Here is a 19,799-nt window from a genome sequence, read left to right as displayed (position 1 = left end):
CTGGTTTAGGTCGTCTTCACACGTTCCAGCTTTTCTATGAAGCCAAACTGTCGTTAAATGAGAAACGACCAAAACCAGAAGAAAGTTTAGCCAGAAAAACATTTAAGCGTCTAAGAATCTCCTGTTTTTCAGCAGACAACTTTTAATGGTTCTGTTTTAGAACGAAAAAAAGTTTGAACAAATCAACACAGACGTTCAGCAGAAAACATTCAACTTTTAGGCATCAAACACATTTTTTTCAGATGTTTTCCAGATTCATTTAACATCAAGCTCAATAAATTATGATAATGTCAATCATTCCAAAACATTTTCCTTTACAAAATTGATAAAACAAACCTTTTTTTAAAGAATTAAGCTAAATCTATAAAGAATGTGCCATGAATTAAAATTCAATTAAATGTTCAAACATTACAGGTTATTTAATTAAAAAATTGTTCTTGTAGAAGATTCAAACTGTGTGATTTAAAAGAAATACACAAAAGTACTTTAGAAAAACGTCGGAGTTTGCGCCAAGATTCACTGTTTTTTTCCTCAGGAGAAAATAAAACTGCACCAAGAAAATGGTCAAGTTTTAGTTAAAGTTTGATTAAAGATGAAAATAACAATAATTAAGTCTGAGGATGTTCTGAAGGTTTCTAGAAGCTAAAATCTGTTTCTGCATCGGCTGAGAAAACCTTTGACTTCCTGAAAACCATCTGAGAAGGAAACAAAGAACAGAAATCTGGAGAAAAGAAAAAATACAGAACAAGAAAACAAAATTTGGGTAAAAGAAAAGAAAAAAAATCAAAACACACAAATAAAATAAAAGCAAACATGAATTAAAAGAAACAAACCAGGAAGGAAAAAAAGGTGAAAACAATCTAAACTGAGAAAGTGAACCGTTGAGCTGCTGTGGAAACAGGAAGTCCCACTTTTGTCTCTTTTCAAAATAAAACATTTAGCTTTCCTCAAAGTTGTTTAAAACCAAAAAGAGTGAGCAAAACAAATATCCACAAATGTGAGATGTGTGAGCTTAGTACCTGAAAAAATGTAAATCATTCGTTTCTCCACATTGTGTGGAGATCTGAAAAACGGACTGAAGATGAAGAGTTGGTTTGATCGTGACTCCAGACTCGCTCCAAACGTCCCGCGGCGCCTCTGCGGGTCACGTTCCGCGGCGCTCAGCAGCAGCGGGGCTCGCTCTGCGTCTTCTTCTGCAAACGCACCGTGTCGGCGTGAATCACGTGATCGTCTCTGTCGTCGGACGCCAGAACGCGCCGCACGGCCTCCTCAAATGCCGACGCCACATTGGTGGCGTCCTTGGCGCTGGTCTCAAAGTAGGGGAGTCCGCCGTTCTCCCGGCACCACTGCCGCGCGTCCTCGCCGGACACCTGGCGCTGCGGCACGTCCAGCTTGTTGCCCAGGACCAGGAAGGGGAAGTGGTCGGCGTCCTTGACGTCGGCGTAGAAGCTGAACTCCTTCTTCCAGTTGGCCAGGTTGCTGAAGCTCTGGCCGTCGTCCAGGCTGAAGGTGAGCAGGCAGCAGTCGGAGCCGCGGTAGAACGGCGTGCGGAGGCTGCGGAAGCGCTCCTGCCCCGCCGTGTCCCAGATCTGCAGGGTGACGCGCCGCCCGTCCACCTCCAGCTCCTTGTTGAGGAACTCCACCCCGATGGTGTGGAAGAGGTGCGAGTCAAACTTGTTGGTGACGTAGCGGTTCATGAGCGAGGACTTGCCCACGCCGCCGTCCCCCAGGAGGATCACCTTCAGGAGCGCCGACTTGGCCATGGCGAGGTTCCGGCCCAGAGGGGGCGCACGGGTCCGGGGCGGCCGGCCTCAGCTGAGGAGGGGCCACATGGCGTGAGAGCGACGAGGAGCGCCGGCGTCTGAGTTTGGGAGGAGAACAAGCTCTGAAACCACAGGATGCAAACACAAGACCCCATTTGTCCTTTCAAAATAAAACCACCCTAAAGAGCATTTTCTTTTGAAGGAAAAAGTACTCATAAGTTTAAAGTTGACTGAGAAGTTTGCTTTGTGACCTCATTGTCTGATATAAAACTTTATTTAAACAGCACACGGTTGACAAAGAAGTCAGAGCAGCGAGAGGAAAAAGATCTGATTTGATTCTTTGGAGAATCTGCAGCATCAGGAAGAAACGGACCAACCAAGACCATCGTCTTCCTCACGGAGAGAAACTCCAATGGGTTTATGGGAACAACGGTTTCACAAACATCAGCATGAAGACTTTCTAGAGATCAACAGATCCACACTTTCCTGCATTAAAAGGCGTTGTTTCCACTAAAACTTCTAAGAAAAAGTCTTAGGCTCCTCCCTCCCTCATAAACGTGACCTCTGACCCCCCCACGTGACTTCAGATGCTGATCAGGATAAACTTCACATGATCCGCTTTCATCCTCAAACTGATGGAAACATGATGGAGTTCCTTCAAAATAAAACAACAAACAATGCGGCGCCTTAGAGGTCTAAGACAAAACAATCTGACCTTTGACCTCAAATAGAAGCTCTAAAAGTGACTAAAAATTAGACTTATGGATGTTTAGAGAAAATGAAAGTAAAGGAGACTAGGTTCCTTTTTTAGAGACACATTTGAAAACTTTATTTTACTTTTATTGTGGGTTTTTTGCAGTTCTTGGTGGTTTTTGTCATTTTTTATGTTTCAGTTTTGATTTGAAAACTTTTATCCAGTTAAATGTCATTTGAATGAAGTTCTACTGAAGCAGAACTACTTTGTTAAACATTTTAAAGGATTTCACATTTATCGGTCTAGATTGAGTCCACGGCTGTGAAAAGTTGGTCTTTTGGGTTGAACGTTTTCCGTGATTCTGGTTCTGCTGCAGGTTCCTCTGCTCATAGGATTCGGATCGTCTGGACTGAGACGGAGTCAAACACCGACGGTGAGGTTTTGCCTTTAGCGGAGAACTTTGAGACGACTCAGTTACGACCTGCAGCTTTATGAAGCCCATCGGTCTGCAGCAAATACAAGTCTGTGCGTCTGCAGTGAAGGTTTCCTGAGGGTCGCAGGTTTCTGACCGAAGGCGTCATGCGGCGGAGGCGTCACATGAACAGAAACGCCCAGCAGAGAAGCAGAAGAACGCCGTCTTTGTTGCCGCTCTGCAGATTTTCCTCACAGCAGAACGGAGGCAGGAATGAAGGGATGACTGCGCAGACGGCCGTGCAGTCACACGCGCAGTCATGTGCTTCACTCTGTGCCTTTATTCAGAGAAAGCTGAAAGCCGACCACGCGAGTGGGCTGTGGTCTGTGCGGCTGCTGCACGTGGGAAAAGATGAAATATTTAAACCGCAGAGGAAAAAAGAATGAAAAAATACATCAAAGCACAAAAAGTGAACCTTTGATGCAGCTACTTTAATCTGAAAAGGTTAAGAGAAGAGGAAAAATGTATGTAAATGCAAAATATTAACTGTAACAATAAAAAAAAGAGCTGAGTCACAAATAAAACACAAAACTGCCCTTAAGCTAATTTAGCTTAAATGAAAGCAGGTTGTGGAAATGATTAGAATTAAAATATAAAACTGACAGAAGAATAGACAAAAAAACGAAAGTCATGCCTGTAAAAGATAAATAATAAATGTTATACATGATAAAGCTTCATGGAATAATAATTAAAGCCTGAATCAACGATTTAAATGAACTTTTAGCAGAAAGTTGGATGTTTTTATCGCTCATTTGTTGGTTTGACCTTTTCCCTTCATTAAGTTAATGAGCATAAAAGTTTACAGCGACCATAAAAACACCTGAAAGAACAAGCAGGATCCTCCTGAAGGAACGTTTGGAAACTCATGTGGTGCAACAGACGTAAACTCGACTTTGCGTCAAAAGAAAACATTTTACGGTAAGAAATTATCCAGGGGGGAGAGAGAGAGAAAAGCGGTTTTTCGGTCCTGACCGATAATGAGCTATAGTTTTCCCGCATTTTGCCTCCAAAAACGTCAACAGAACCGTCCAAAGTTCCGCTTTCGCCTCCATCTTAGTACCTGTCATGAACGTGGCTCGTCCTGGAGTTCGGCGATGACGTCTAACGTTCAGAAACCCTCACGTCCGTCCCGCCGCGGATCCACCTCGTCCGGTGAGACTTCCTCCGAAGAAAGTCCTCGCGGCTCCAACAAGCGCGGACGGTCACATGACCACTGGACTGCCACACCCCCTCCGGGATGACGTCAGCACCACCACACATAATAAATAATTTGACCAAATTAAAACTATAGAGGTTTTACTGCCGCTTAATATGTAACAATAAAAGCTTTATTTTTATGTTGAAATCTTCAGAGAAAAGGATAAATATGCAAAATACAATAAATATACAGAATAAATAAAAAATGTTAAAGATGTAGAAGTTAACGAGCTACATCCAGTAGTTCAGAAAAATACCATTACAATTGGAAAATAATGAAAGGTCAGTCAATAAAATCAATAAAATGTGGTAGTAAAACTTTACGCTTTTATTGGGAATATGTTCTGTAAAAGTTGTTTATACTGTTTTTAATTATATATATATATTATTTTATTCCTTCATATTTTATTCTGAACTGCGTCTGAACTAATATAAACTACAAAAATACGCTTTAAAAAAGCAGAAATATGTCTATTTTAGTGGAGCGTTTAAAGAAGCTAAAACATGTCAGTAAAACGAGATGATTTTTGGTGATCAGAGATCATTAAAATGTGTCAATAAAGCTCCAATAAACAGAGAAAATGTGCAACATTGACTATAAATACATCTATTCTAGGTTTGTAGCCTTTTTGATGATAAAGTTCATAAAAATGTGGACAGACAGCATCATTCTGGGTTCTCTGAACTGAACCGGATGCTTTTCTGGAAAAGATTTCACATGTAAGTTCCCCCTTTGGGGAGAAAATCTGTGAATGAAAGAGGACTGTCAGACGCTCCTCCATGAAGACGAGGAAGCCCCTCCTCCAAATGTGACGTCTGGTTCTGGTTCTGGTTCTGGTCTCCTTTGTGGTCCAGACAGAACCCGCTTTCCCCGACATTCCTCAGATTCCTTCCATGTGATTTCACAGCGATGTGGAGTCACCACCTCAGGAGGAGGAGGAGTCACATGACCATCATCCTCAGCCGTCACACGTCTCCTGACTCCGTTTCCCATGATGCAACGGAACCGAGAAGATGAGAAAGCTCGAGGACCAACAAGAACATTTGGAAATTTAAGGTCAAACGGCTTCCTTCCTCATTTCAAAATAAAAGCTGAATCATGCGAGTCACTGGTTCTGTCTGAGGAACCTTCTGTCCTCCTCTGATGACCTTTGACCCCTGGAGCTACAGGCAGCTCCAGCGGCTGTGGTACCACTGCTGCCCGCAGACGCTGCAGGTCACGAAGGTCATGGCGTCCTCGCCGGGGCCCCCCCGCCTCACCCACGCGGGCAGGAAGAGCGCCCCCCTGGACACCTGCGTCACCCTGCAGTCGGACCCCCCGCACCGGCGGCACCGCACCCCCCGTGTGGGCGTCCCCTCCTCCAGCCGGGGGAGCTGCCTCTCGTTCACGCCCCGCCTGCAGATCTCCTCCCGCAGCCTGCGCAGCTCGGGGCCGGCCATCTCCTCGGCAGACATGCGGGCGAAGGCCTGGGGGAGCAGGGAGCCGCTCAGGAGCCCCCGGCGGAGGTGCGGGTTCTTGGGGTTCCTCAGGTTTGCCACCTTGCTCCTCACACAGGTCTTGTACCTGAGCTGGTTGGGTTTGTGGAGCTGGTGGATGTGCTCCTCGATGGCTCCCGCCAGCTCTGCTGCCTGCTCTGGGTCAGGGGGGTCAGGGAGGTCAGGGAGGAGGGCGGCGAGGAGGAGCTGGACACATTTGGTTCTGGCAGATTCTAAGGACGCAGATCTCCTCTCTGCAGTGGATCCTGGACTCTGGAGACCCGGTTCTTCCCCCGGGGACTGTGGCTCCGGAGCCTTCACCGCTGTGGGTTCTGGATCTGCTAGAACACCGTCCTCCTCAGAACCTCCAGGAGAACCCGTGCTGCTCAGCTGATCCTCCACCCCTCCTCTGTCTCCGCTCCTCCACCTCCTCAACAAGCCCTGGACCTTCTCCCTGAAGCTCAGCTCCTCGCTGCTCCTCAGCAGCCGGAGCAGAACCTCCTCCAGGCCGGTTATTTCCACCTCCTCCGCCGTGACTCGGAACTTCTCCAGCCTGTTGAGGAGAACGGCGGCGTTCCCGGAGCTCCTCCCCGCAGAGATCTTCTCCAGCTGCAGAAGGAGCCGGAAGAACTGCTTCCGGTCTTCAGGGGAGCTGAAACACAAACATCCCATCATGATCCTTCCTTTAAAACGGATCGAGTCCTTCAAGGAGGACCAATCTACCTGATTTCCTTCATGACCGGCGGTTTTTTTTTCTTGCTAGCAGTCGTCACCGGCGCGCGGGGGCGGCCATGTTGTTTCTGTGAAAAAACAAAAACAACAACAGTTCCGACATTTGCCGCTAGATGGAGCTCTGGTGTCATATTTCACATGAGGAGGAAACCGGAAGTGCAGAACCCGGAAGTTCAGAGTCCGACGACAACAAAGATTTAATTTAACTGTTTGGTTTGACGGATAACGAAAATAAACCATAAACACAATTTTATCTGATAAAACTCAAAATTTCTTTAGGTTATTTGCCCAAATGACACATTAATTACACAATTTCACCCAGAAAAAATTCAAAAAAGCAGTTAAAACCTAAATTATCTTTCTAAAATTTGTAGATTAACATAATATTAATTTAATTTGTCTTCTTTTTTTACTTTTATAACCCATACCTAAGACTTCGTGCTGATGGATTTAATCTAGAAACATTGGTGTACAGTTTTATGTTTAATGTTCCTTACTGTTTGTCATTTTTATGTTCTGAGAAAAGTTTTTTATGATTACAGTTTAAAAAATCTTTATTCACAGAAAAAAAATGTGAACACATTTGAAAGCGATATTATTGACTGCATTTGATAAGAACACGTTCAAAACTATCTTATAAATAAATAAATACACAGAATAATTTACCAGTAAAGGTAAAAAAAAAAGGATTTGACCAGTTAGAAGTAATAAACATAAAGTTTCTAAATAGTCTAATTGTTTTTGTCATTTATGGTCTCTCATTTTTAATTTTAGGGACAAAATAAGCTTGAGTCAGTTTCTTTAAAATTATTTAGTTAAGAGATTGACTCAATAAACATTTTGGATGTACATTCTTTATTGGTAGAATACTTCAGTATAAAAGTAGACAGCAGTTCATTTAGTGCCGTTTTGTTTGTTCAGACCTATGAAAGCAGGAAAGAAACCACTTCCAAAGCTTCATTTGGATGAAAACGTTTGCCTGCATTCCAGGTGACTGCTGTTGGAGGCTTGGCCTGTGGTGGAGCGGCGTGCAGCAACATGCACCTCTCCTTCCCAGCAGCTGTTCTGTGGTGGAGGAAGCTGACATCCATCCTCCTGACCCATTCAAGCTGCAGCAGGAAGCTGCACCGACATGATTCAGCGGCATATATGTGCAAATTCTGCATTTTTCTGAGCCCCTCGGAACCATGATGCAACCAACAGCAGATCAGAGCTGATGTTTGAGGCTGCAGACGCCTGTCGGGGTTTCTCCCAGATGCAGAACCATATTCTATAGAACAAATCTGTGAAAATTCTTTACCTTTTTTCCCTCTTTTCTTTTATTGATGTGATGTTTTTACTAAAACAAGACATCTGTTTTGTCACCAAAGAGCGTTTAATTGAGCTCCGACTTAGATGAACCAGTCTTCTACTGGTTCAACCGGATCATCGGTTCAGCCGTGGAGAACGCTCAATGGAACATGCAGAGAACCTGCAGTTGTCAGGACGACAGATCATGGATCAGAAACCGTCCAATTCGAACCAGAAACATCATCATGAATGAAGGAATGGGTGTAAACCTGTTTAAGTTAACATTTAGTGGCAAATATTGATCGATTTTCGTGTTTTCTCATCTGTTTAGTAAAGAAAAGTGTGAACCTTTGATGGTTTTAATCTAAAAGAACCTCCAGCCTCGTGGATTCTGTCCTTTTCTGCTTCAGATCCTTAAAAACAGGAGTTCTGCTATCAGAACAGGTAAAGCCCCACTGCAATTATCCAACAGTCACACCTGTGGGATTACGATCACTGGGCGTTTTTAGACGTTTTCCTGCACGAAGGAGCCCCCGCCACGCTGCAACACGCACACGCCAAGAGACATCTGTGGACAAGAACAGGCAGGTCTTTCAGCTGTGCAGCACCAGGAGGACGTTAGTGTTTTCCTGCTCAACGGCAGGGATGCTGCTGCAGGAGCAGAGGGCCGGGGGGGGGCATCTGATGGGGTCCAAACGAGTCAGAACCAGGGGGGTGCAGAGTCTGTGGAAAGACCCCCCATCAGTGACAAAACATGAATAAATAAATAAAAACTTTATTTAAACGTCATCTTGATTCACTGATCAGCAACATTCAGCGAGTCGACAGCAGGATACAGAGCCTATGCTGAGGGGGGGGGGGGGGGGTGCTTCAATACTGTGAGGTGTTCAGCTGGACCCCCCCCCCCCCCATCCTCCCTACAACACCCTATGGGGGGTGGACTCCCTCTGAGGAGTCAGTGGAGGTAAAACCATTTAAACGAGTTATTTTAGAGACAGACTCTAATCTTCTCATAAAACCTGACTTACCGTGCAGGAAAAAGAGAGTGACCCCCCCCACCCCCCGACTCGCTCAGATTTCTGCACAAACTGAGCAGAAACTGTGTTCATCTGAGTCTCAACAACAGAAGAAAAAAAAACAATACCACACAAAGATTTTGTGTTTATTGATCAAAATGTAAAAAATTCCCTGCCAAAGAGAAAAATCTTTAATCCAGGCGTTGATTTAAAACAGACTGGAATTCAATCCGTGTGAGACGGACGGCCTCACAACAAAAACGCCACAACAGTTTGATTTGTCTGACGGGAACAGAACTCTACAGTCAAACCTTCAGAGAAGGCAAACGGAGAAAACGCTGCTGCTCGCCGTGGGCGTGGTCACCCTGTGAGGACGGCTGCAGGAGAGCAGCAGAGACGAGGTGAAGGAGAATCCTGGTGGTTCAGCCGAACACGCACACACTCGAACACGAACACGCACACAAACACGCACATGCACACGCTAACACTGTCGTAGACCAACCCACGCTGAGAAAACCACCGAACGAGAGTTCAGGGGAGCAAACCTCTGCTGCCCTGCAGAACGTTGGAGAACCTGGAGGTTCCACAGCGCTCAACTGAGAGACCAAAGAACACACAACACATCCAAACCTCATCCCAACAGGTGGAGGGAGCATCATGGTTAGGGGCAGCCTTGCTGCCTGACGGCACCGTCATCAGCAGGAAAACAGAAGAAAAGGTCTTCCAGAGTCCTGAGATGCTGCAGCTCAAGAGAGGAATTCACGCCAAACATCCCATAATTAGGATAAACGTTGTTCAAAGAATGATCCAGAACTCCTCCTGACTGTTGTGCAGGTCCGATTACACTCTGCTGGAGGACAGTCGGCCTACAGGTTCACTTACTCTGGAGAATTTGTACGTGTTGTGTTCAATAAAACACACAAAAACATGTAACGTTTGTTTGTGTCTTTCTATTGTTGTGACGACACGTTTTCTGTTCAGTTCCTGCAGAAGTCTAAGCGATCTCAACCGGTTCACGTACTTTAGAACCACCGCCTTCTAAAGTACGTGGAAGACAAAGAGAGGCAAGAAAAATGCAAAAAAGAGGACAGAAATGAAGAATAACATGAAAACAGAAAAAGGGACGTTTGACAATAAAGAGACATCAGCTGATCAAGAGACGGATCAATGAACGTCACACTGAATGTTCAGGACCGACGGGCCTGCAGCCGGCACTCCCAGAATCCTTCATGATCTGACTGCAGCTCAACTTCCTGTTTGTTGGGATAAATGGAGGGAAGGCGGCCAAAGGTTTTGTTCTTTTGTTGAGTCCCTGAAAGCCTCTGAACAGGTTTCAGATTAATTAACCCTCGAACCACCGACAGGTGGAGGACAGAACTCCTGACAGCAGAAACTCTGGATTCTTCTGCAGCTTTTCATGAACGGACGTCAGCCGAATGCATGTTTCACCGTTTGAGGAACTTTCTGAATCTTTTGCTCTTTTGGGAGTCAACCTTCATCTTATGAAGCCCCGCCCACCTCTCCCCCTTTTTCTGTGTCAGCCTTGATCAACTTCCTGTTTCGTTTTGACTAATACGTGTTTGACTGAAGTGCGGCGTTTTGCTGAGAGGTTTGCAGGTTGAGGGGATGACTGAGATTGGGGAAAAAAACAACAGGAACTCTTCTTCAATCGACCAATCGATGATGGGGGCGGGTCTTTAATACTGACGCTCGGCTAAGCTAGCCTCTGATAGTTTCTACGACGTCACTTTTGCTTATAGCTTTCATTAGTTACGGTCATAAAGTGCAGAAACACAAAGAAAACCAGGAAAACAAGACGATGTCCGGATGACCAGCATCCGTCCGTCGTGGGGCGCCATGCGGCTTTGATGAAGCAAAAACTGAAAGATTCTTAAAGTAGAACGTCTTCATGGTGTCTGCAGGTGGTGCTCCTCCAACGCTGCAGATGTTCCTTCATCGTCGACCGATCAGACATCAATGCTATTGATCAGGAAGTGACAGAAAACACACTTCCTGTCTCCAATGTACAGAGACAAACATGTGGTTCAGGAAGAATCGGACCCATTGGGCCTGTGATCACAGAACTGTGCAGTAGTAGACCCGGTGTTCACAGAAGGTCCTGCTCGTTGGGACGGGTGGGGTCCCCCCCGCAGAGCCCTGCTGTGCACAACAAGCCCCCACGCTGCTGTTCGTTTACCCACACATGAGAGGAATTCCCAAGGATCTTATCACGTCCTGTTGGCGCTTGTGCGTTCTTTATCGGTGGGAGTGGAATTTTACCAGCCCCCCGCCGCTCTGACAGCAGCTCGCCATCGGGTGGCGCCCTCGGCGTGGCTTTGGGACCCGCAGACAAAAGTGGAAGTGGAGGAGTGCTGTCTCACATCCTGCTCTAGCGACCACGCCACAGTTGATGGAGGGAGGGCGTGACGGCACAATGGTTCTCGCCGCTGCCCTTATAAGGACATGGCGTCGAGTTCCATTCATTCTCACAGCCTGATCGGGCGCCGCTCGTCACACCTGAAGCTTGACCACAAACCCCGACTGCAGGGGTGATGTCTGGACTCCACAGAGGCCTCAGAGAAAGGCGGGTCCCCGTAAGCATCAAAGGTCAACTGCAAAGGTCCCAACAAGGCCACAAAAGCGAGAACGCCAAAGCCTCAGGAACCCTGAGAAGTTCTGACCACATCAGCAAACGCAGAACATGCAGAACTCTCAGATTTAAAAGGAGGACAGTTGTGTTGAAGAAGTCTTCCTTCAGTTTGCACTTTGACCAGACTTCCTGTTTCATGTGTGGAGGTGGAGAGGACCTATTTGAAGACAGACTGACACGTTGGCACTCTGAAGGTGCGAACAACGCGACTTCCTGTTTGCTGGTTGAAGGCCTCCGACTGACGGAGGAAGACTCCGCCATAGTCTGGGTCTCCACAGACAAAGACGGCGGAACGCTGACAGACGGAGGCAAAGAGCCGTTCAGACCCAGACTGGAGCTTTATCAGGACGATGCGTTCAGGGTCACGTCGTGTTTTCACTCAGACACAGAGACATGAAACCACAAACATGTTTATCTGTGCAAAACACGGAAAACGCTCCACCACCTCTGCTGAGGCTCTCTAATGGCTGTGTGTCCGTGTGTGTGTTTGTGCATGTGTGTATGTGTGTCGGTGTGTGTGTTTGTGCATGTGTGTATGTGTGGCGGTGTGTGTGTTTGTGCATGTGTGTCAGTGCAAGTGTGTACGTGTATCTATGTGTGTGTTTGTGCATCTGTGTACGTGTATCTATGTGTGTGTTTGTGCATCTGTGTATGTGTGTCTATGTGTGTGTTTGTACATGTGTGTATGTGAGTGTGTGTCAGTGTAAGTCGGTTTGTTTATATGTGTTCCTGTCAGTGTTGGTGTGTAACTCTATGTATTTGTGTCTGTGTGTGTGTATATCTTTAGCTGTGTGTGTGTTTCTATGTGTATCTTTATATGTGTGTTTCTGTATTTGTGTGTTTGGTTCCATGTTTATCTTTATGTGTGTGTGTGTTCTTGTGTGTGTTTCTATGTGTATCTTTAGACGTGTGTGTGTGTGTGTTTGTGTGTGTCTCTATGTGTGTGTGTTTCTGATTCTCGTCTTTCTCTCTTGTCAGGGTCCGTCAGTCTCTCGTGGTTACCCGTTAGGCTCCGCCTTCGCTCAGGAAATGAGAACCTCCAAACCCCAGCGTCCAAACAGTGTTTTGTCTGCTGCAGGCCTCCGTAGTTTAGTTTCCGTGATGAAACTCAACAGTCACAGGATGTGTGAAGCTGCGTGGTCAGTCCGGGTTTGGCCGCCGCCATCAGATTGCAGTTCAAAGCACTTAAGCTCCACTTTTCGGATCGATGGCGGGTCGAGCCGTTCCACCGCTCAGGAAACCAGGACATGGATTTTCCCGTGAACACATGACAGCCCAGGGTTTACGACCACGGCCGGCGCTGAAACATTGATCAGTGACCGCGCCCCCCCAGGCAGCAGCTGGACAGATGGGGACCCCCCCCTCCAGGAGGCCTTGCATGGTCACGAATAACCACATCCTGGTTTGGCTCCCAGAGCTCCTCCAGGCTGGAATGTGGGCGTAGACCCCCTCCCACCTTTAAAAGAGAAGCAGACGGCGTCCTGCCCCTCCTCCTGTCGATACAGTGCACATTGCTGTCAGACGATCGCTGACCTTTAACCCTTCTGGGCCGTTTTAATCCGTCTTTGTTGCTGTGTGACGGCATCAGCTCAGCGACAGACACGTCCCTAAAGGCCATTTGTTCTGCGAGGAAAGACGTCTCTGCAGACGGAAACGGATTCTTCCTCCTGCGTTAAACAGCCGAGCTGCTTCAGAAGCTTTTGAAGCACCGATCACCACGTGGAGCTACACCAGCGGTTCAAGTCGCTTCCCAGTCGCTCTGAGTCACGGTTTCCTTGGCAACCGCTCTCACCAATCAGGAGCGAGCTTGTCGGAAGGCCACACCCCCACCACTTGAGAGCAGGCAAGACAAAACCTGTCCAACGTTTTGGACGCTGGACGTGGGGGCCAGCAGGCTCCGCCTACTTTTATTGAGGCATCTGATTGGTGCAGTCAGGCCACACGGCTGGGTCTACCTGATCCGTACTGCACATGTGCAGACGTTTTCTTCTTCTACTACTTGGTTTGATGGCAGTCTGCTCTCATCTGTGCGAGGATGCAGCGCCCCCTACCGACACTCTGTTACCTCCGTTAACACAGACACAAAAGCAGCTGCTGTTGCCCCGGGGGCATTAATCACTCGTCCTCTTTTCCTGTTGCAAACAGAGAGCAGAGAGACAGACGCTGTGGTTCCATCATTGAGATTTTCTGCATTTTGCTGATGCTCTTTTATTTTCCAGAGCTGTAATTAAGTTGGAGGAAGCTCTCCGTTGTTGAAGTTACGAGTGTTAAGGTTTACAACATGCAAAAAAATGTTAGAATTATGGGCGCAAATCGGAATCAAACTGCTGAACTGTTGTAAAGTTGGCCACAAACAGGAAGTGATGTCATATCCGGGGACCGACTAGGTAGCAAGAAGTCCTTTCCTTCTCCCGAACACTCACTACTTCTTTTTCTTTAAATGTCAAATTTGACGTCACAAAGTGAAAGTGGAATCGATTTGAGCATTTTATTTATGAACCACTGTGTTCTGAGGATGAAAATGCTGATGGTTTATTAAAAAATAGATTTTTTCATAAAAATTGATCGAGAGCAATGCATTGTGGTCTATATTCATCAACTGAACTGTAGATTCAGACAGAACTATAGAACGGCGAACGCGCTAAACAGTGAAGAAATTCAGCCATAGTCTAAGTTATCTGGGCTTCCTGGAGCTTGTGTCTACTTCCTGTTTGAAACGCCAGGGGGGGGGTCTCACAGTGGGCGTGGTTCACCTGCGGTGACCCGTTCCAGATGCTTCACCACGGAGGTTTCAGTGGAGATAAGCAGGTTCTCCTGATAAGAAGAGGTTTGTGTTTAGCCTCTCGGTGGGAGGAAGCTAATGTGATGCTGGTTTGGCATGATCTTTCCGCCCCCTTCCCCCCCTCCCGCGGCTCTCCGTGGTCATTTCCGCTGGTCGATGGCGCCTGAATTCCAGATATCCTACAGTTTAGATCTTTTGACCTCCTCTCAATCCCTCCACCTTTCGCTCCTTTCCTCCTCTGCATTCCATCGTTTCTTTCTCCTTCATTTCCTGCTTCTCTGCCCCCCCCCCAAAGAGTTACCAAACACATTCCTGCACCTCCCCCCCTCCTTCTTCACCTCCAGCCATCTGATGCTTTGCAGCCAGAGCAGTAGAACAATGAGGGAGGGAGGAGTCGAAGGAGGAGGAGGAGGAGTGACCAGGATGAGCGGTCGGCATGCGCTCTTTATTAAACACATGTGGACGCACGCACACAGATGAATTCCTGAGTGGTCATGTGGGAGAAACACCCACATCTGTGACCCGTGAAGAACTCACACTCGGACAATCAGGAAAGACAAACGTCGACGCGCTTGGATGGGGATCATGGGAGAAAACAGGACGAAAGATTAAAGCATGGAAGCAACGGAGAACGCCATGGAAACGGGACAGGCGGAGGCTCCAGCTGATCATTAACAGACACCATACTCGGGTGAAGCAGATCAAAGTTCTGAACAGTCCCGTGGTCACAGCTGAGAAATGACCACGCCCCCTTTACACACGGCGCTCTCAGGAAAACCAAACCTGCAGTTCCAACAGATGCTCATTGGGTGGCGCTGTTGTCCGAACCGAGGTGTAGAAGCAGGAAGAAGAAAAGCCTCCTGTAGAAGTGCAACCAGGACTAAAGTCCTACTTCTCTACTTCCTGGTGCAGATCTGTTTCCTCCATCACCCATAAATGTTTAACCGGACTTCCTGAATCCCGACTTTGACCCAAAGCCAGCAGAAGAAAAGAAGAAGTAATGATGAACAACAGAACACGGAAGGCGTCTTTAGTGCGGCATGAACATAGATGGACGGGGTTTTGACCTTACACCAAAAGAGGATAACTAGATGTAAACCAGTACAACCAGAGGGAGACGCCAAACACATCATTTGATGACAGAACCTTTGCAGAAACCTCTTAGATTTAGGGTTCTGTTGAGTTCTGATGCCCTCATAGATCACATCTGAGTCCAAAACCAATCCTCAACAAACATAAAGTATAATTACGTTTTCCTTTTCCACTAAAGTAACTTGTACGCAACCGCCGTACCAGATGCTACTGGACCATTATGAGCTTCTTGCTCAAGGACACTTCTTCAAGTAGACATGCATCTGAGACCGCTCTACCTCAGCGCCACAGCTGCCCCATTGGTCCCTCACAGTCATGGTGTTCAGCTATTGGAAACCATTGTGGACTTCTGCTGTCGGAGGAGCTCAGACATCCAGGAGGAACACAGTTGATGTCCTGGAACGAAGCAGCACAGCAGAAGGACACCTGGACACTGTACTGGTGAGGAGGTTGTGGGCGTGTCCAACCAAGAGGAGGCGGGGCATGAGCCCCAGGACAAGATGAGGAAGTCATCTCCTGCAGAGCCCCAAGATCTCCAAACAGTCAATGGAGCAACAGATGTATGGATGAATGGATGGTTGGATGGATGATGGATGGATGGATGATGGATGGATGGATGGATGATGGATGGATGATGGATGGATGAATGGATGATGGATGGATGGATGGATGATGGATGGATGAATGGCTGATGGATGGATGGATGATGGATGGATGGATGATGGATGGATGATGGATGGATGATGGATGGATGGATGATGGATGGATGATGGATGGATGGATGGATGGATGATGGATGGATGGATGGATGATGGATGGATGAATGATGGATGATGGATGATGGATGGATGATGGATGATGGATGGATGATGGATGGATGGATGGATGATGGATGATGGATGGATGATGGATGGATGAATGGATGATGGATGGATGGATGGATGATGGATGGATGGATGATGGATGATGGATGATGGATGGATGAATGGATGATGGATGATGGATGGATGGATGATGGATGAATGGATGATGGATGGATGGATGGATGGATGAATGGATGATGGATGGATGGATGGATGGATGATGGATGGATGAATGGATGATGGATGGATGGATGGATGGATGGATGGATGATGGATGGATGGATGGATGATGGATGGATGGATGATGGATGGATGAATGATGGATGATGGATGATGGATGGACGGATGGATGATGGATGGATGATGGATGGATGGATGGATGGATGAATGGATGATGGATGGATGGATGGATGATGGATGGATGAATGGATGATGGATGGATGGATGGATGGATGGATGAATGGATGATGGATGGATGGATGGATGATGGATGGATGAATGGATGATGGATGGATGGATGGATGATGGATGGATGGATGATGGATGGATGAATGATGGATGATGGATGATGGATGGATGATGGATGATGGATGGATGATGGATGGATGGATGGATGATGGATGGATGATGGATGGATGAATGGATGATGGATGGATGGATGGATGATGGATGGATGGATGGATGATGGATGGATGGATGATGGATGGATGGATGGATGATGGATGGATGGATGATGGATGGATGAATGATGGATGATGGATGATGGATGGATGATGGATGGATGAATGGATGATGGATGGATGGATGGATGGATGGATGGATGGATGGATGGATGGATGGATTAAAGTTCCTGAAATGACCGCAGTATAAATAAGTGACATAAAAAAGACTAAAAGCAGAACCAAACAGTGGAACAGTAGAACCCAGCAGCAGAGCAGAACCTCAAAGACATGAAAATGGTTTGAAGTCGTTTTTTTAAACGTGTACAGAGACGATGCTGCTGCTAACTGGCAGCTTTCCTGAATATCTGGTCAGTCTGTGGAATGTTCCACACGTCGTGTCTCTGGATTAAGTTGCATTCTTTCATCTTCAGAACTTCTGAAGAAACCGAGCCGCCTCCTCTCAGAACCCTCTCTGCTGGTGAGCAGAACCTCCTTCTGAAACCACAGAGCTGCAGCTCTGATTTGTGGATGAAAGACTGACGACAAACTCTGAGGAATTCCTGGAATGACGGAGGAAGAGCGGGTCACGAGGCCCGTCACTTCTTCAGAACCTGCATTCAGTGGCTTGCCCATCAAAAGCTGCTCATGAAACCAGCCCCTCTCTGCCCCGCTCTGGGGCATCTGAACCCTGGGGGGGCAGGTCAGGATCCCTTCATTCCCCCTCGGGCTTTGAACTATCATCTTTGCCCCTCAGAGGAAGACGCTCCCTCTCACCTCCTCGCCTTCAGCTCTCATTTCACAAGGAGGAACATAAAAGGAAGAAAAACACACAATGTGTTTCAGGAAGTGGCAGCCAACAGGAAGTTGGCGAGCGGAACTGCAGTCCGGCGCTGAGCTTTGCTGTTCTGAGAACAATCCTGAAAGCGTCTGTGCATGACTGAAACCAACGCTCCGTCTCTGCTTCCATCTGGAACCGCTGATGCAAATGAGGAGAAGTGGATTCCCGCGCTCAGGAACCACTTCAGAACCGTGCTTACAGGAAACGAGGCCTCTGGGAGCACGGCGGCCTCCTTCCACCTGCATCCAACGCCCCCCACCCACACGGGCGGTGCAGGCGGGGTCGTCTCAGGTCCCTGAATGCAGCACTCACACTATCCCCAAGCAGTCTGGACTGAGAACTGCAGCAGCTGCTGCCAGGGGTTGAAAAGGGGGGGGACTTCACGTCCACGTGGTGCGAAGGGTCCCAGTCTGGCTGCCATGACGGTTACGTAACGGCAAAAACATGAGAGAGGAGGAGGAGGAGGAGGAGGAGGAGGAGGAGGAGGAAATGGGGAGAAGAAAACAAATGATGTCAGGCGTTTGACAGTCAGAGGCGAGGATGGAGTCAGAAAACAAAACGCCGGACAAAAGCCGGGGACGCTGCACCAACAGCTGCAGCAGCACCAGCAGCTGCAGCAGCAGCAGCAGCTGATGCAGCGTCCCCCTGCAGCAGCAGCAGCCTCTCATTCGGCTCAAACGGGTGGGGATCCCATGGGGAGGACGGGCCGGAGCTGCAGCCCCACAAACGTTCAGACAGAACAGCCAACAGGAAGCCCCGCAGACCCCCCCCCCCCGCTGCATCGAGTCCGGGTCACACTTCCTGCCTTTCTGTGTCAGCATCGGGGGTTCTGGGTAAAGACCAAAGACACGCCCCCTGCCGCTCGCTGCCTTCCTGCCGTCTCCGCCCACTCGCCTTAAGCAGCAGGAAGTGAACCGAGCCACTTCCTCCTCGCTGAAAGCAAATGCAGAAGTGAGGAAGACTCAAGGAGAGGAGGTCCACTCTCAGTTCTCCATCTGAGCCTCTTCATCGTCCTCTTCCTCTCAGCACAGAACAAGCCACTGTTCCGCATTCAGTGAAGCTCCTGAGATTTGGAGTTTGGGCTCAAGTTATAGGAAAAAAATGTCTCCTGAAAGAAACCTGAACGTAGATCTGACAGATTTAACTGCAGATGTGATAAAACATCCTAAAAAAACAGGAAGTGTTCTGTTCTACCCCCAGAGTAGAGGATCCTCAGAGAACTGTGAGGGAACTCTTTCAGGTTAAAGGTTCTAGACTGCTGGAGATCCCCGACATCCTGCAGTTCCAGCTGCTGCTCAATTGGAGGCGCTGTTGTCTGAAATGAGCGCTGATGCGATGAGAAGGAGGCCGGAAGAAGAACCGCGGCTCTGAGCGCCGTGAGTAGAGAAGCAGGAGGAACTCAGGAGAACAACGAGGAACCTCCTCCTGATGAGAACAGGACTCTCTGCTACGGTTCTCCTCTGACGTTCTGCCTCAGTGATGTCATGAGTTTCACCTTTGACCTTTTCTTCTGCTCCACGTGACGCTCTGATGCTTTTCTACCCAACTACAGCATTTTGGGGAGAACCATCCCGACCGCAGAACCGCACTGAAGGCGTTTTTCAGAAAACACGCCGTAGCTCCTCCCACATGCCTTTGAACAATGGCTGCCCTCTGCACCAACGGCAGAGAAAGCAGCAGAAAAGTCCCACCAGGGGGGCCACATTGTCCTTGAGCGGGCTGTCGGGGGAGTTTGGGCGGGGGAGACGGCCCACATTCTTCAGCGATGACCTCGGGTTTGGGAAAAAAGAAAGAAGGAACCCAGAAACCTGCTTCAAACGCCGCCTGCTGCCCCAACCAGAGTTTCTTACAGCCAGCAAAAGAGGCAGAACGGAGAAAATGGGGTCTTTGTTGCCCCCCTGCCCCTCCCCTGGGATGGGGGCATATCTTATCTCACCCTCCATTACCACTGATAAGAGGCCAGATGAAGAAATTCCTGCATGTTTGTCCAAATATGGCGGCCGGCAGGCGTTCAGCACAAATGATCGATTGACGGAAGGTTTCCTGGAGCGCCTCCTGCAGGAGAACCTGAGGACTGTTAATGAGCAGCAGTCAGTGCAACAGCAGCGGGGGGGGGGCGTGTAACTGTAACAGGTGTTCCAAACAGGAAGTACCTGCTGGTTCCGAGACGCCAAATTCCTAACCGACCAATCAGATGCTTAAAAAAAAGTAGGAGGAGTCTGCTGGCCCCCACGTCCAACGGTGAACATGTTTAACAGATTTTGTGTCGCCA

At 47.9% G+C, this 19,799-nt stretch overlaps 2 protein-coding genes and 1 long non-coding RNA gene across 4 annotated transcripts; 1 reads left to right on the top strand and 2 right to left on the bottom strand.

Annotated features, from left to right (window-relative positions):
• Positions 1 to 124: 124 nt before the first annotated feature.
• On the bottom strand, positions 125 to 4,165 carry LOC101174406 (ras-related protein Rab-9A). Of its 2 annotated transcripts, none has more exons than XM_011486223.4 (2): positions 3,990 to 4,165; positions 125 to 1,885 (listed from the first exon to the last, which is right to left on the bottom strand). In XM_011486223.4, exon 2 carries the CDS (start codon positions 1,761 to 1,763, stop codon positions 1,161 to 1,163), a length of 603 nt encoding a protein of 200 aa, XP_011484525.1. In that variant the 5' UTR covers positions 1,764 to 1,885; positions 3,990 to 4,165; the 3' UTR covers positions 125 to 1,160. The 2 variants fall into 2 exon arrangements, with proteins under 2 accessions (XP_011484525.1, XP_004066796.1); XM_004066748.5 differs by having other exon boundaries at positions 125 to 1,861; positions 3,990 to 4,159.
• LOC144983673 (uncharacterized) lies at positions 2,649 to 7,069 on the top strand. The gene is made up of 2 exons (XR_013647438.1): positions 2,649 to 3,847; positions 3,952 to 7,069. It is a non-coding gene; the product is annotated as an uncharacterized LOC144983673 (long non-coding RNA).
• On the bottom strand, positions 4,236 to 6,680 carry tceanc (transcription elongation factor A N-terminal and central domain containing). Its single transcript, XM_078930557.1, has 2 exons — positions 6,326 to 6,680; positions 4,236 to 6,254 (listed from the first exon to the last, which is right to left on the bottom strand). The coding sequence occupies exons 1-2, from the start codon at positions 6,463 to 6,465 to the stop codon at positions 5,291 to 5,293; spliced, it is 1,104 nt and encodes a 367-aa protein (XP_078786683.1). The 5' UTR covers positions 6,466 to 6,680; the 3' UTR covers positions 4,236 to 5,290.
• Positions 7,070 to 19,799: the final 12,730 nt, after the last annotated feature.

Source organism: Oryzias latipes, chromosome 2 (genome assembly GCF_053564925.1).
Source record: "Oryzias latipes strain Hd-rR chromosome 2, Olatipes_Hd-rR_3.1".
Lineage (NCBI taxonomy): Eukaryota > Metazoa > Chordata > Actinopteri > Beloniformes > Adrianichthyidae > Oryzias > Oryzias latipes.
Note: the sequence above shows the minus strand (reverse complement) of the source record. Positions and strands in the feature narration are given on the sequence as shown.

Bases quoted from the DNA above. Each gene is read 5' to 3' on its own strand.
- LOC101174406 (XM_011486223.4), bottom strand. From the start codon at position 1,763: ATGGCCAAGTCGGCGCTCCTGAAGGTGATCCTCCTGGGGGACGGCGGC.
- tceanc (XM_078930557.1), bottom strand. From the start codon at position 6,465: ATGACACCAGAGCTCCATCTAGCGGCAAATGTCGGAACTGTTGTTGTT. The intron at 6,255-6,325 runs GTAGATTGGTCC...TTTGTGTTTCAG, and splicing joins CCGGTCATGAAGGAAATCAG to CTCCCCTGAAGACCGGAAGC.